This window comes from Etheostoma cragini, chromosome 4 (assembly GCF_013103735.1).
Source record: "Etheostoma cragini isolate CJK2018 chromosome 4, CSU_Ecrag_1.0, whole genome shotgun sequence".
Taxonomy (NCBI): domain Eukaryota; kingdom Metazoa; phylum Chordata; class Actinopteri; order Perciformes; family Percidae; genus Etheostoma; species Etheostoma cragini.
In genome coordinates, this window is record NC_048410.1 from 29768421 (window position 1) to 29784914 (window position 16494).

Sequence of the window (16494 nt, forward strand, 5' to 3'; positions counted from 1 at the left end):
CCCCTGAGGCTTTTTTTTCTTGTCATGGGGGGGCTGTTTCCTTCTGTTTCTGCCATTTCTCCTAAGCTTTTTCCCTCCTTCTCTGCCTTTTGCCTCTAACAAACTTTTTTACCTCTCTACTCTTCTCAGCACTTTAGTGTCTTTCCGCCTCATCAATCCGTCTCTTAAGAAGTTTGTCCATGAAACTGTGTCTGTGTGTTCTGATAGGGTAAGACAACCTATCTTTCTTCTTTCTATCCTTCCCATTGGAATCTACTTACCCCCTCTTTTCCCCTTCAACCAATCTTTCTACACTAATGCTCTATTCTTCTCATCCTTTTTTTCAGCCTCTCCCAAACTGTTGCCACAACGTTGGCATATCTCTCTCCTCTAACACTGTTTCTGTTTTGCCCTGCCGGCCTCCATCTTTCCCTCCAGTATTATATCTTATTTAGTCTCCCATCGACCATTTTTAGACTTTTATTCCCCCTCCTTCTATCGTTTCTCATCCCTAAGTCCCCGATCACTCTTGCTCTTACTTCTCATACTTACTGCCCCAGGCACTTTTATTCTTGTCTGTGATTGTGTTTGCCTCTAATGTGTGTGTGTGTGTGTGTGTGTGTGTGTGTGTGTGTGTGCGACATCACACGACATCGAGGGAGATATCAAGATTGCCGTCGGTGAGCAGTTTTAATGTGCTGATTGTCGACTAATTGGCACAATGATTGGAGATGAGAGGCCGACATCGGACTGATGTGGGGGGAGAGAGAGGAATGGAGGGTCAGAGAAAAAGAGAGAGTGAGAGGAGGGGGATAGGTTTAAGGGGAAAAAGCAGCAAAGGAAGAGGGAGGGAGAGGTGTGTAAGATGCAAATAGAAGGCAAAAGAGAGGTAAGGGGACAGGAAGAACAAGGAGCAAAGAACAGTGGCAAACAGTGGCAGACAACAGAAAGGTGATGGAGATAATGAAAAGAAGAGGGAGAGAAAATGAAAAAGAGGAAGGAAAAAAGTTGAGGAGAGGGCATGTGAAACAGGTGGGAATGAAAGGAAGCCAAAAAGGGGAGACAGAAGGTTGCAAACGGAAAGGTAACAAGATAAGGATGCACTAAATAGAATGAGGGCGGCAAAAATAGAAAGCAAAGAACAAAGGACAGGAGGAAACATGATCTTTGGAAGAAGAGCAGGAAGGACGGAGATGGAGAAAAGATGAGGGGAAGAAGAGTGGGACAACAGATACACATAGAGGAATGGAGGGAGAAAGACACCACTGAGATAATTTGAGAATAGGGAAATGTAGGTGTTTTTTCTTTCCTATTAGAGAAACAGAGGCAACAGCAGTGAGCGATGAAGAGGAGGAGAGTGGGTGGTTTGAGAGAACAATTTCTTCTGAATGTTTCTCAAGAGAGAGAGAGAGGAAGTGACACAAAATGAAAGAGAATGAGAGCAGAGAGACGTTTTTCCATGACGGACAGGTGGGGCTCGGAGGGAAGGGGAGAAAAAAAACCCCGAGCAGGATTATTATTAAGACAGGCGGAGAAGGAGAAACAGACCACGGGATCAAACTACAACAAACCAGCCAAGTTCTCTCAAATGTAAATGAGTTGTTTTCTGAGACATCCGCCACTTTAGAAGAAAAATAAAAAGGGAAACCTACTCTTGCAAAATGAGTGGCAGGAAAGCAATTAAACAAATGACACGCATTTGTAAAAAACTGCAGATAACTTAAATTCTTTTATTGGCAAAATCAGTTCCCCATAGCCCTACAGCGACAGAACACAACCGAGTTGACACTGGATTTAGGAAACAAGATATTCAAAACTGACATTTTTCTTTATTCAGAGGGTAGGGCCAATAATGACATACAACTGTTGGTTACACTTTACTTGAAGATTCTACAAAAGAGTGTCATGACACTGTCATGAATGTTCCATTAACATAACATATACGCAAGTCGTGAACGTTTATGACATAATGCTTCTTTTAGTAAGGGTCATTTGGTTTTGTCATGACATGTTATGGTTATGGTTAGGGTCCTTGTGTCATGTCTGTGTCATGTGTTCATGACAGTGACATGTCACTCTTATGTAGATACCTTCAAGTAAAGTGTTACCCAGTTTTCTAATCGCAAATTGTTTTACATCATTGCCATTTTTTTTCTATCCGCAATTATTGCTAACATTAGCTAGCGTTGATGGGTAATTGTTGAATTTATGTTCATAACCAAAATATGCAATGTTTTACGAATGTGTATCTTTGTGGTACATAATCTGGGCCACCTAACAGTTACATAACGTGTGACTTATTTTGAGTATCAGTGATATATTGTAATTGTAAAATATTGTAATTTCCATTGTAAAAGTATAAATTAAATTAAATTGAAGTAAATTAATTAACCCAAAGATGGCATTCATTTAGAACTTAATTTGTTTGAAAAAGTAACACATAAATACATATTTTTAAATTTGACTTAAAGAGACAATTGTCTTGTTAATAACTTTGATTTCTGTGACGATTAATTGTTCCTGTATAATTTGAAATTGTTACAGCTGTAACAGAGATGTGGCTCAGCAGTGTGTTCAGAGTCAAGTGACAACTGGATCCACCGGCCAGATTTCTTTTTTCTTGCGTAGCCAGTGCAGCTTTCTAAACTGAACAAAGCACTGATGCCAGACCTTTGTTTCCTTACAGTATGTTGTCAACAAACATCCACTCGGGGAAGGCCCTGAACGTCCACCAGCTCCAGGGCGGCTGATGTGTGTCCGACCCTGACACAGCAGCGAGGATCACAGTGGTCATTCTTGTAGTCAGGCAACTCACTGTCATTAACAAGGTTTCTGCTGGGTCTTACAAAGTCTAAAATCTCAAAATCTAAATGCTGGGCCTTAAACAATTCTTAATTTACCTTGAGTATTGTATTCTAGGTCTTGAATAATTTTAAACAGGTCTTAATTTCCCTATGTCCATGCAACGCCACCTCTTATGCTCATTGAAATATATATATTTTTTTTTAATCTGTGGTAAATATATGTCCTAAATTTCATTCATAAGGGTCTCAAAAAGTCTTAAAGTGCTTTTATTATGCTGATTGGCTTTATTGTGTTACATATCTTTTTTGTGCATGTTATAAATCAACAAAGTAAAAAAGGCCAAAGTCCCCCCCCCCAAGCGTTTACTTCCTGCCATTACTGCCATCTGGTTCAAAGAGTGTTCAAACATTGGTTTTGTTAACCCTGGGCAGCAATATGGTTGTTTGATACAAAAAATGCTGGTGTTTTGTCTTATTTTGGTAGTATGTTTTTCTGTTTTGTATTTTGCTCAGCTTCCTGTTTTAATTTGACAGTCTGGTTTCCTCTCCTGCCTTGTCTTGTTTTACTTCCTGTCTTTTGGTTTTTCCCGCTCTCGTGATTGTCTGATGTTTCCACCTGTCTCCCAGCCTCTTGTTTCCTCGTTGCCTTCTGTATTTGGTCTCTGTGTCCCCCCGTGTCAGATCACTGTATTATGTTTGGATTGTCTGTGTGTCATGGACCCTGTGTTGGTCTCGGTGTTCCTGATGTTTTGCCTGTTCCTGTTTTGGATTCTGCCTGTTCATGTTTTTGTACTTTGCCTGCTGTTCCAGGACACCTTTTGTTTGTTGGATTTCATCATAATAAATCCCTGAGCTAACTGGTGTGTCTGCTGTCTTGCCCTTGGGTCCTACATCCCCGAAGCTCCATGACAAAAAAACTAACAAGTGGATGTTGAGATGAGATTATTTTGTCACTAAATATTTTGTCACTAAATAATTTTCAGTATCAGTATGTGTGTTACATGGGTTCATGGGTTTTCATGTATTTTTATTGCCGAATGTTCTTATTGTTATTATTATTACTGCTATTTATACTATCTTTGTACTGTCATTTTTCTTTTCATGCTAAAACAGATGCTGGGAATTTCAATTTCCTTGCAGGAGTCATCCCAAAAGGATAACTAAAGAGAAGTCTAAGTCTAAGTCTAAGTCTATAGTAAGTCTATAAACTGTACGACACAATAAAAGGAAAAAAGACGACCTGTTTTCGACTTGATTCCCTTTCCTTGTCTCTCTTTCTTCATTCCTAATTTCCCCTCCTCATATAATTGTTCCTTTCTTGTTTCCCTTTTTATAGAGTGTGTGTATGTCTTAATTGTCATTGAGCTACCTTTTGTTGAATTGTTTTAGGAAAACCAACATGTCAAGCTCCTTGAGGGTTTTCTGGGTTTTCATTACTTTATTTTGTTTTATCGTATATGTAACATTGTTGTTTTGTTGTGTGCTAAATAAATCAAATCAAGCATTACACACGGACATTCTAAAAGATGTTAAGTATAAAGCCTTCACATGTCCGTAACAAGAGATCTGTTAGAGGTTCAAGTGATTACGCTTTCTAGTGGCTTTTGTCTGTCGGGAGCTGAGGAGGAACCAGCGTGCTGCTGTCATAAAGCTACAAAGTCTGCAACGGTGGCGGGGTCCGTTGGACGGAAGGGTCCAACATTTCCCATTGGAGACACTCTGTATATTTAAGTGTCCATGTCCTACCGACACTCAGCGGAGCCCCCGATCCTGCCCCAACCTAACCTAGCAGTTATTTTAGCCAAAACCAGGCACTTGCAACATTTTTGGAAGGTATTGAAATATGTAAGTACTATAACTACACTAATACATAGCCATATTCTACTGCTCTTCATACTATTCATCCTGCACTACAATGGTACTGTTACCACACTGCACATAGCTGTACATATTGTACATATCTGTCTATATTGTTCATACTAAATATCCATATTTATTCTGTTTTTCTTTTATATCTATATTACATGCATAGCTGTGGAGGAAGGTCTGGCAGTGTGGGACTAGCTGGGAAGTAAAAAACTAAAAACATGAAACAGTTTCTCTTCAGAATGGATGACGACATGCGCAAACAAATGTATATTTATTGGCAGAAATTCATAAATAATTTTGAATGTGAGGCTATTTTTTATGCCTGCCTTATCAAATCATCTGTCTAACGGTGGCTGGACTTGCTTTTCTACTACCCACAATGCTTCATTTCCATGACCTAAACAAACCTCACACTGATTGGATTGACTGAGATCCAATCAAATAAGGTATTCTTATGTGACCGGATTTGGGGTTGCACATGAATACCCACAACTGGCAAGCAAAAGCAAAATCACACACACACACACACACAGGCGCGCACACACACGCGCACACACACACACTCTTTGAAACGCATCCTCATTTGCTCACGTGCACGTGTTGTTCAATCATGCAAGAATCCCCACTCACACCCACTTGCACACAGTCTCCTCTGTGTGAGTGCATTGTGGGAGATCGGCCTTCTGGAGGAGGATATTACATCACGGCATCAGCCAGCTTGCCCGGCCCTGCTCGCCAAACCGAGTTACCGTGGTTACGGCAGTGGAAAATTAAAACAACCCTCACAGGAGTTTGGAGTATTATGGAAATTCAATAGCCAAGTTCAAGTTGTGAATGACTTATGAGAAGGGGGGAGGTGGGCCGGGGGTGTTGTTATAGTTGCAGACGGTATAATTGCCAGGCAAAATGGGGACACAAACTGATGGATTCTGGGAAGGAAGATTCCCAGAGGGACTTTTTATTTATTTATTTTCTGATAAGAAGCGACATAAAAATTCCCTTTACTGGACGGGGCCGCTGAGAGGGTAAATCAAGATGCCACTGCACTACTCTGTCTAACTTCATCTCAATCACTGATTCTTAGTCACAACTTTCTGTTGCTATGACATCACTGATTAGGGCATGGCTAAAAGTACTGATTCAAGACCCCTCAGGCTGATTAAAGTGATCACCCTGTAGGGGTTGTATTCGCTATAACAACCAGCTCGCTCTACATTATCCCTTACATAATATTTCGTTCTGTGGGAAAATAGGCCTAGTCCAATTTGAAAATGTATATTGACGCGCCAATTAATGTCATAGAACAATAAAATCTGAGGGGCAGTTGCTGGTTGTTTTTAGCTGCTAAAGAGCTCCAGGACGGCGGCTGCCAGCGGCAGTTAGGGGACTTTGAGCCGGGTACAGGCACCACCAGATGACGGCCTTTTCAGGGGCTATGGTAGTGGAGTATAGCAAGGAAAAGTGAGCATTACACAATAATGATAGTTAAATTTAAGGACAAAAACAACTAGTTAGATTTAGGATCGTTGTTTGGAATAAAACTCTCCTGAGGAACGAACAAGCTTTTGTTTTCTCAGCTCTCCGGTTGGAAAGCGTTGTGTTTTACGTTGACACCATGTTGTGCTATTTCATTTTGAGATTCTTTTCCATCGGATATTGAAGTTCAAAGATAAGTGTTCTGGCATGGCTTGCCGAGTGGCACTATGTCCATGGTATTGAAATGGGGATTTAATTCTTGCATGTTAAGTTTTGTTGTGCATGGTCAAAATACATCCCCCCCCCCCCAAGTCACACCCTGATATAGGTACTTTTGGAGTCTTGAGACTCACCCCGTTGGCTCTGCTCATGGCTTGGTAGTAGATGCTGTAGCTCTTGGCGGGTGACAGAGGACGATTCCAGAAACCTCCATAGCTCTTGTTGTCTCCCACCGTGAACGGTTGTACAATCGTGAGGCTGGAAGGCGGCAGTTCAGCAGCGATGTAATAAGGGGAGTCCAAGACGGAGGCATTGCGGAAGCTGATGGGGGCGGAGAAGCACTCAGGGGCTTCAGAGGCAGCGCGGCGGGTCTTGGACTTGCGCTCCTCCTTCACAACTAGCTGGTAGGAGCTAGAAACACAAACAAGTTTTATTATATATATTTTTTGTTAATCCTAGTTCAGCTAAAACACTAATTTGTTTGACCTGACTATTACACATATCCCTGTTCAATCACTACGGAGTAAACTAAATTAAAACTCTTTAACTACCAGACTGCTTTATATCCATTTTCACAATTAAAGCATTAGCAGAAGATAGCATCTATAAAAACATTTCAGGAAAATAAAATCTATCCTTTGAAAGAAAAAAGAGAGAAAGAATTCCAAGGGTCACTTTTTTCAAATTGGAGATTTACTTTGGAAGCCAGCTTCCCCTAACTTTCTCACAAAGTAGATGGCAGATTATCTCTTGTCCAGCATGAAAGTAAAAAATAAAAGTAAGTAATAAGTGTGCGGATGTGTGTGTGCGAGCGTGTTTGTGCATGTGTGCGTGTGTGTGCGTGTGTGTGTGATCTAAGGTTACATATATGCTCTTGCAGGTGTGCTTGTGTGTGTTCTAACAGGTGTGTAGTGGTCTGTTTATATACTTAATACCACTTTGTCTGTGTGTGTGTGTGTGTGTGTGTGTGTGTGTGTGTGTGTGTGTGTGTGTGTGTGTGTGTGTGTGTGTGTGTGTTTCCATTCCTATCTGAGAGGCTTCATGAATGGTTGAGGGCTCCTTTAGTGGTCAGGACAAACGCAGCGGCCCTCCGCAATTACCTTCGTCCTCCAAGCCAAGAACTCACTTCACAATTATACGCAATTAGGGAAATGTATGTTTCTGTGAAGGAGGCCGGGGCCAATTATCCCCAGCTCCCGTTTGGCAGCTTTCATAAAAGATAATTGCTGATGACCAAAGATGAGTCTCTCTTACTCTCTCCCTCTCCCTCTCTATCTCTCTCTCTCTCTCTCTATCTATCTATCTCTCTCTATCCTTCTCTCTGCTGTTTCTGTCTTTCTGATAAAATATCCATTTCAATTGAATGGCTTTCCGTGGCTGCCCAGTGGATAAAGCAGAGGCCTTGTACAAGGAGCAACTAGGGAATTGTGTGTTTTCAAGTGTGTGTGTGTGTGTTTGTGTGTGTGTGTGTGTGTGTGTGTGTGTCTGTGTGTGTTTGGTCTTACAGGTGTTCATATTAGTGTCTCCAGTGTCTCCATATGCCTAAGTGTTATTGCACTTCTCTCTTTGTGGAGAAAACTTTTTAATTCTTCTGCTCCCTCTTAGCACAGCCATTTCGGTAAACATTCCTCATCTAAGCTCTTGAACTCGAGATGCTCTTATCTCCTCAGATCCAGAAAAAAGAAAATAAAAAACAATCTGAATTCCTGCAGAAACATTAGCAAGCACATTGATCAACAGAAGCCTTTTCCCTGTCACCCCGTGTACATCTGTTGGCACTTAAAACATGGGATATTGGACAAAACACACATAATGAGCAAACACGTTGGGGTGCCTATCCCGGGCTGACAAGCACATAAAGATGTTAGTGATTGGATTGCAGCCTAATTCAACGCGAGATATATTTGCCATGTGTGGGTGATACACGGCGAGGTATGGCATGGGATTTACAGAAATTAACACTAAATCACTGACCCCCTCTCACATTTCTCAAATCCATTTCCGCCATGTCCAAATTGAAGTGATATATATATTTTCTCCACACACCCCTGTCAAAGTTATATAGCCTTAAAGGCAACGGCAGAATTATGTTCTCCCCAACGAAAATGAAATGGATGGAATCACATGATCACATATGCACAATAAAAAATGCGCTGGCTGAAAAAATTAGAAAAGGAATAAAGTAGCTGTGTGTCCATTTTGAAACAAAGGCAGGGCACCCAGATAGCTCAGTTGGTAGAGCGGGTGCCCATATATAGAGGTTTATTCCTCGACGCAGCCGGCCCGGGTTCGAATGCAGCCTGTCACTCCCCCTTTCTCTCCCCTTTCATTACTTCAACTGTCCTGTCCAATAAAGGCCTAAAATGCCCCAAAAAATAATCTTAAAAAAAAGGCAGTGAGGGCTGTGGGCTGGCAACTAGAACATGAAACTTGAGTGTGTAACAGCTTTAAATAATTTCCTTCCTCTTGTTTTCAGATTTGACTTCCTATGAAGACAGAAACACTTATGAACACTGACAACCTGCTGTTCTCCCCCACCACTACTGCAGGAAGATGTGGGGAAGGAAAGAAGGAGAGGGGAGAGGAGGAGAGAGGTGAGGAGACAAGGTGAGGAAAGGAAACAGGGGGAGGAGAGGAGAGGAGAAGAAATAAAATAAGAGGAGAGTAGAGGACATGAAATGAGAAGAGACTAAATGAGAGGAGAAGAGACATGGACAGGAAAAAGGAGAGGTTTTCAAAGTCCCATTATTGGACCATTATCAGATAAAATTCATAATCAAAGAAAATCAAAATACAAAAACAAGAGGAGAAAGGAGAAGAAAGGAGAGGAGAGGAGACAAAGAGAGAAGAAGAGAATAGGAGAAATCCGGAGGGAGGGTCTAGAGAGAAGTAAGTGGGTAGGAAAACAGAGAAGAAGAAAGGAAAAGAAAGAAGAGAAAGAAGGAAAAGAGACAGGAGTACAACATAGGGATATAAAACAGATATAAGACATTACCTGATAGGTGCGCCACGTGACTGGGCGGGCTTCAGCAGGATAGTGATGGTGGTCTCTGTCTCGTTCAGCGGAGCCTCAGACTCGTACTCTGGCATCATGGGGGCTGGTGGTAAAGAAAGAAAAAAAGAAAGAAAGAAAGAAAGAAAGTAAATGAAGCTGCAGAAATTGACATTTTAAACAGAGTACCATAAACCCAATGGAAGTCACAGTGTACTGCCCAGCATAACAGAAATAACTATATTACTCTAGTAAAATTACACGCTGTAACAGTTCCTCTCTTATTTCTCTCAACCCAACATGTCTTTCAACAAGGTGTAGTATGAACGGACAGAACAAAACGTGGGACAACCAAACTTAGTTTCAAGTTCTAAAATAAGCAATATGCCTACAGGCAATACAAAGGAGAAGAAGGGATACCAGACTTAGGACATGTTTTCAAAAAGTGATTCTCATTATTCAACAGAGGTCTTTTTTCACGTTGGTTTATTTTGAAAACATGTGTACATGTCAAGGCTAACTGTACCTATTCTTTTGAGTTAAAGAAGCGCTATGCAGCTTTGGCCATTTCTTCGCTGTTTTCTCTCTTTTTGCTCGCAGGCATCTCTACAGAGCCCCCCCTACAGGTTTCTCTACAGAGCCCCCCCTACATGTTTCTCTACAGAGCCCCCCCTACAGGTTTCTCTACAGAGCCCCCCCTACAGGTTTCTCTATAGAGCCCCCCCTACAGGTTTCTCTATAGAGCCCCCCCTACAGGTTTCTCTATAGAGCCGCCCCTACAGGTTTCTCTACAGAGCCCCCCTACAGGTTTCTCTATAGAGCCGCCCCTACAGGTTTCTCTACAGCGCCCTACAGGTTTCTCTATAGAGCCCCCCCTTCAGGTTTCTCTATAGAACCACCCCTACAGGTTTCTCTATAGAGCCCCCCCTACAGGTTTCTCTATAGAACCGCCCCTACAGGTTTCTCTACAGCGCCCTACAGGTTTCTCTATAGAGCCCCCCATACAGGTTTCTCTATAGAACCGCCCCTACAGGTTTCTCTATAGAACCGCCCCTACAGGTTTCTCTATAGAGCCCCCCCTACAGGTTTCTCTGTAGAGCTCCCCATACAGCTTCTGAATAGATTTTTGGCAGCTCCTCTGTTTCCTTTTTCTCTGTTCCTCCGATGATGCTTTCCTAGTCTTCTGCTTCTTTTTTGCCAGCTCAGCCATGACAATAGTGTAAAAAACTGCATTGCTACCTTGTTAGCCGGTTCCTGCAATTTGTTACATTGCGAGACCTGATTTCACGCCATACTTCCCGACGCTGAGTCCGGCGGCTCGCCGGTCCAAACTTGCAATAGTGGTTTATACCCTAAGAGGCGCTGGGGGGGGGAGCGAGACGACCACCATTCCACTCGAAAAAAGTCATATAACCATTCCAATGACTCCGAAGCTGTTTAGTTAAGATAAATTAAGCTGAGAAAATCAAGGAAGGACCTATTTCCATCTACATGCCACTCTTGAGTTAATACTGTAATAAATACAAGCAGAGGCAAATCTATCAAATAGAGCTTTAAAAACAAAACCAATTCGTCCAGGCTGCGATTTTGTTGACAATAAAGTATCATGTCTTGACAGCAGTGATTTTAAGTGATGTTACGAGCAACAACAAGATGGATGTATGCTTCACTCCACAGACAGTCAACTTTTTAGTTTCACATTTGTCATGCCCTCATGCAAAAGTGCTTGTCAGAATAAAACATCAACACTTTTCCCCTGATTGTTGTGGCATTTAGGTTATTAACAGTCCAACACCCCCCCAACAGCCTGTATACGTGCACCCGTCTCTATTTGTCGGCATCATTTCATTGAAGTGGCCCCTGAATGAGTTAATGAAGATTGGGGATGGCGTGACATTTGGAGGGAGACATCTCTGTTACGTGTGGATGTGCCATGTGTTGTTTTTTCCCTCTTTTTTGTAAGGGAGATGGAGGAATGGAGGCTCTGTGGAAAGGTCATGCTAGAATCAGTGTAGGTGCTGACAGATGGGACGACGCTAATAAAACGCCGATGACACATTTAGACTGCAATCTGCATGGTTCAATCAGCACTTAACACTGCCAGGGCTCAGTGACGAGAGGAAGGCATCCTATTTGGGTTTAATTAAAACAACTCTGAGAAGCATTATTGGAATAAAAGTACAATCCCCAGGGGGTTAAACATATGTTTAGTATATGTTTCATCTAAAAATTGGGGCCACTAGCTGTGACCACGAGCTGGACTGACTGTGTGTAAGCAGGGTTCTCACGAGGAAAATTGTTTAGCCGGGTGTTTTTTCGACAGTGGTCACAGAGTGATGGCAGCATAAAGGGAGTGCCTAATAGTTTTTGTGATAACAGAATCATAAACACAATCAGGAAATTATGAATTTAATAAATGAATAAGACTGATGGTTCTACATTAAGTCAGGGCTTAAAGCTAACTGGAGATTCAAAAGTCAGGTTCCAACCGCGCCACCCCACTGTAACTAGTTTAAAAACGTATTTAAAAAAATGCATTACAAAATAATACCCAGTGACTTAGTCCTGGTGGGGGGCAATTTAGGCCTGTAGACTGTAAGTGCACGAATGAAAAAAGATGTGTGTTGGGTAAGAGCTTGCCCGCCCAGCAGAGCCTCTCTGTGTTAATAAAGATGAACCCCACAATCGCTGCTTCATATCATGGTAGATATGTGGATATGTGACAGTGATCATTTATGTATTAATATTAATAAACATTGAAATGATCAGAATCTGGCTTACCCAGGGGGGAACAGTTTTTTATATGTAATGAAAAGTAGGTAGAACATGAAAAATAAATTATTTAATCTGAAAATATTGAAGAAACATGATGTTTTCTTCTTGATGTTCTCTGTTTGCATTTTCAACATTTTGGAAGAAGTCTCTTCACATCACACCTCTTCACAGTGCGGGGGATTAATACGGCATACTGTACGTGGGGTGCTGATGTGGGCAAGTTTGTCACCTCTACAACAAACGCTGACAGCTGTCCACCATCCTGCATACAGTAATACTGCTGATTGTGAATTTATCCTGAATCTAATCTGCATTGAAGACAATTCATCATAGACACAGATCTTCACTTCATCCATTGTAAGTTCTCAATGGTGAACGGCACTGACTGCCTACTTTTTTTAAAGGCTCTGGTCCCAGAATATAAATATCCTTATATAACGAGTTTTAAGCCAGGATCTAAGCCAACCAGCTATGAGATGAATGGTGACCATAAAACATTTGATTTAGCGCAAAAGAGCGTTTTGGCAAGGCTGAAAAGGCAGAAGAAACAAGGCTGCAGTGTTGTTGAGACCGCCTAAACCGAGACCAAGTCATTACCAAGACCAGAGTGTATCGAGAACAAGACAAGACCAAGACTTTTACAGTTAGAGACAGAGTCAAGACAAAGACCATGGCAAGGCGAGATCGAGTCAAGACCAAGACCACGGCAGGGCGAGATCGAGTCAAGACCAAGACCACGGCAGGGCGAGATCGAGTCAAGACCAAGACCACGGCAGGGCGAGATCGAGTCAAGACCAAGACCACGGCAGGGCGAGACTTTGTGTTAGACAACCAGTACTTCTTCTACTGTTTCCCACAATCACTTTCTTGGGAGTGCGTGTAAAGAGCGCAGGGAGAGGTGGTTTACAGTAACAAATTTCAAATAAGATATAAAGTTATTGGTTGCATTGGCAAGGTTTAACAAATAGGCTTAAATAAGACAATGCACAGGCAATTAAGTGAAATCCCTGCAGTTGTGGTCTTGAAATAAAATCCCAAGTCCTCTTCATCTCAGATGAACACAAGAACGAGTAAAAATGCAGTCGAGACAGAGACCTTCAAAAACTGCGACCGTTGACTTCAAGGCACCTAACCCTAACCTTAACGCTAACCATTGCCTAATCCTAGGTCCATCCAGGCAACACTGCCTGGAAGGCAACGTTGGGGGCTTAAAACAACAAATACCCTAACAGGCCCTCAGTGTGTCTTAAACATAAAGTTGGGATTGGAAGAGTTATTACTTTTGGCTGGCTCAGAGCTACAGAAAGAAAAAAAGCTAAAGGTCACAACTACATCAGTGAGGAGAAAATAGAAATAACAACATCCTGTGAAGGGTATCGACAATCAGATGTGCCATTAGGTAAGAGTGAAAAGGTAGGAACAAAGAAAGAGGAAAGAAAAGAGGGAGGGGAGAAAATGGGTGAGATACTGCCAGAGGAAACAGCGGGGACAAAGTTAGGTAAAGCTGGAGAGGGACTGAAAAGATAAGTCAGAGAAATAAAGGGCAAGGAGAGGCATACAAAAAAGGGAAGTTTTGTTATCATTCTGTCATTTAAACAACAAAGAAACACCCTTCACAAAACAGGGGGGATAATCATAGAGAAGTCCTCTTGATCCAGAATAAACATTTGAGGTTCTTACCATAAAAGTTACTTGTTTACCTTTTTTTTTTTTTTTGTGGTGCCATTGACATTTTCAACGGACCGAGGCGGGTGACATAAACAAAGGGTTACAAATGGAGAGAAAGAAATCAGATAGATATGAAAACGGTCACTCAGACAAACAAAGACACAAACAAAGACACAAACAAAGACGCAGACGGACTGGCACATTCACAGAGAATCTGAGTGACATGCCGGCGCACCACCTGGCCAACAAACAAGCCTTCAGCGTCTTGTCCTTCACCTGCTATTATTGTTATAATAAGCAGGAGTGTGGCACAATGTCTTTGTGTGGTTTGAGAGCAAAGAACAGACTAAATGTCAACAGAAATGACACGACACACACACACATCAACACATACCACGTTGTTTCATGGAATAATGTCAGAGGAAAATATCACAGATGATGGATGTTTACCTGCTATCTTGGTGGTGATGCGGGTGGTGACGGGCGGACCGAAGCCCTTGTTGGTGGAGGCTTTGAGGGTGAAGAAGTAGGTGGTCCCTGGGTATAGACCTACAAACAGGTGATGGGTCTCATTTTTCAGCTTGAACACCCGTCCCCTCTGGGTTGTCAGATCAGCGCTCGGGTCCAACGAGCTCAGGGCCTTGTACGTGATCTGGAGGCAGACAATGTTACACCTTTCAGCTTTACCTTGTTTATCAGTGGTGGAAGACATTTCCAGATCCTTTAATTAAGTAAAAGTATGAATACCACCCTGTAACAATTACCCTGTTACAAGTAAAAGTTCTGCAGTGAAAATGTTACTTGAGTAAAAGTATGTAAGTATCATCAGGAAAATGTACTTAAAGCATTAAAAGTAAAAGTATTCAATGCAACAAAAAAAACTCACATCATAGAAACTGGAAACGATCCAAACACTTCTGTCAACTAATTGGACTTGTACCCATACATATAGTTGGGTGGTATATTTATCATACAGAAAAACGTATTTTGTAAACTACATGTGTTTGGTGTAGCTTGAAATTCCAGACGCAAATATGACAGACTAACTCCTGATTACCACCGGTTGCAGGACGGCAGTGGATCCGCTCCAGAACCGCGGCACAGTCATTAGGTTTCGATTAAAGTCAATGTGTGTATTCCCACTATTCTACATGAATTGGTGAGATCTTGTGGGACCTCGTGACTTCAGCTGTCAGTCATGGCTGCAGTAGTTCCTCAACAAATCCAGACCTGGTGGGTATTGACGGATGGCGAAGCACGGAGCCGACACGCAGCAGAGCCGATCCAAAGCCGCTTTGCAACCGGTGTAATTTTGGTGTAAGAGTCTGGCATTGAGTAATGTAAGTCGCCCATCTTGAGGCCCCGCCTACATCGGATACACCAATGTGTATACAATACACAAATTGGTGCAGCGTGCATCCACCTATATCAGATAAACCAATTTGATTGGTGCAGCTTGCCCCTTGCCCCGCCTATATCAGATACACCGATGTGATTGGTGCAGCTCCCCTCCGGCCCCCCCTATATCAGATACACGAAAGTGATTGGTGCAGCTGGCCTCTGGCCCCGCCTATATCAGATACATCTATGTGATTGGTGCAGCTGGCTTCTGGCCCCGCCTATATCAGATACACCAATGTGATTGGTGCAGCTCGGCTTCAATGGCCTAGTTAATGAGCAGCAGTACTCGATGCCAAAGCAACTCGCCGAGCAGATTCAACTTGTAGTCTCGTGTGAACTCGGGATTTCTAGGGTATGTTTTAGGTGAACATATCTTAATTTTTTTTTTATTATGGTTCTAAAGCCCTGATGTTAAGTCAGTCTGTTTCGCTGTGTTTTTTTCACTCACAATGAAACTACATTTCTGACATTCAGATCATGTGACCTAAATTAATGCTCACCTCATGTATTTCCCTTCTTTCCCTGACAAATATCGAAGCATTTCTGTGCAACGATGAATCAATTTGAATTTGTTTTGATTATCAGTACAAAACCACCCTTCCGAGTTTGACCGACCGACCAATCTCCACAGTCATATCTGTGTAAATGGTTACATTGTCAGTTAAACTTTACACAAATCCATTTAGGAGTCAAAGTGATGTTGGGTCGCTATTACGGGTTCGTGTTTTTCCACATGATGTCAAATTGAGCAAATTGACCCATGGCCACTAAACGCGCAGACAGACTTCAATAGTTCTTCTCTTAAAAGAACTGCCAATGTTGCTTCTGGCATGTTTCCACAGTGCACAACTGTCCACACACACACGGACACACACACACACACACACACACACACACACGCAGTACAATACTGGAGGACAGCTGTCACTGTAAATGTCAGTCAGTACAAACGAGTATTGACTGGTGGGAAAAAAACACACTAATAGCAATTCAACCCCTAGACAGAGATTTCAGCTCTTCATTACGTGTGTGTGTGTGTGTGCGTGCGTGTGTGCGGGTGTGTGTGTGTTGGGATCCGTAAGTGCATTTTAGTTTCAGCCTTGAGTCAGAATAAAAATAGGCTCCAGGTATATAAAGGTGTGAACAAGTGAGGTAGAGAAGAAGAATAAATTAAAGAGACAGAAACGAAGGCCGACAACATGAATGAACCAGAAGGGACTCGGTGGAGCGGAAACCTCCGCCGAAGAAAACAAAGCCCCCGACTTGCAGAGCTATTGCCCCTGGAATGGTTCATGTTCCCTGTCATTTGTC

The 16494-nt window shown here is 42.3% G+C and overlaps 1 protein-coding gene across 13 annotated transcripts in view; it reads right to left on the bottom strand.

Annotated features, from left to right (window-relative positions):
• Positions 1–16494, bottom strand: part of ptprt (protein tyrosine phosphatase receptor type T) — a 329101-nt gene that overhangs the window by 135672 nt on the left and 176935 nt on the right. For all 13 annotated transcript variants that reach the window (XM_034869764.1, XM_034869761.1, XM_034869760.1 and 10 more), the window contains 3 exons: positions 14233–14434; positions 9343–9445; positions 6482–6758 (listed from right to left, as the gene is read on the bottom strand). In XM_034869764.1, the coding sequence (XP_034725655.1) occupies positions 6482–6758; positions 9343–9445; positions 14233–14434 (582 nt within the window). The remainder of the gene's footprint in view (positions 1–6481; positions 6759–9342; positions 9446–14232; positions 14435–16494) is intronic.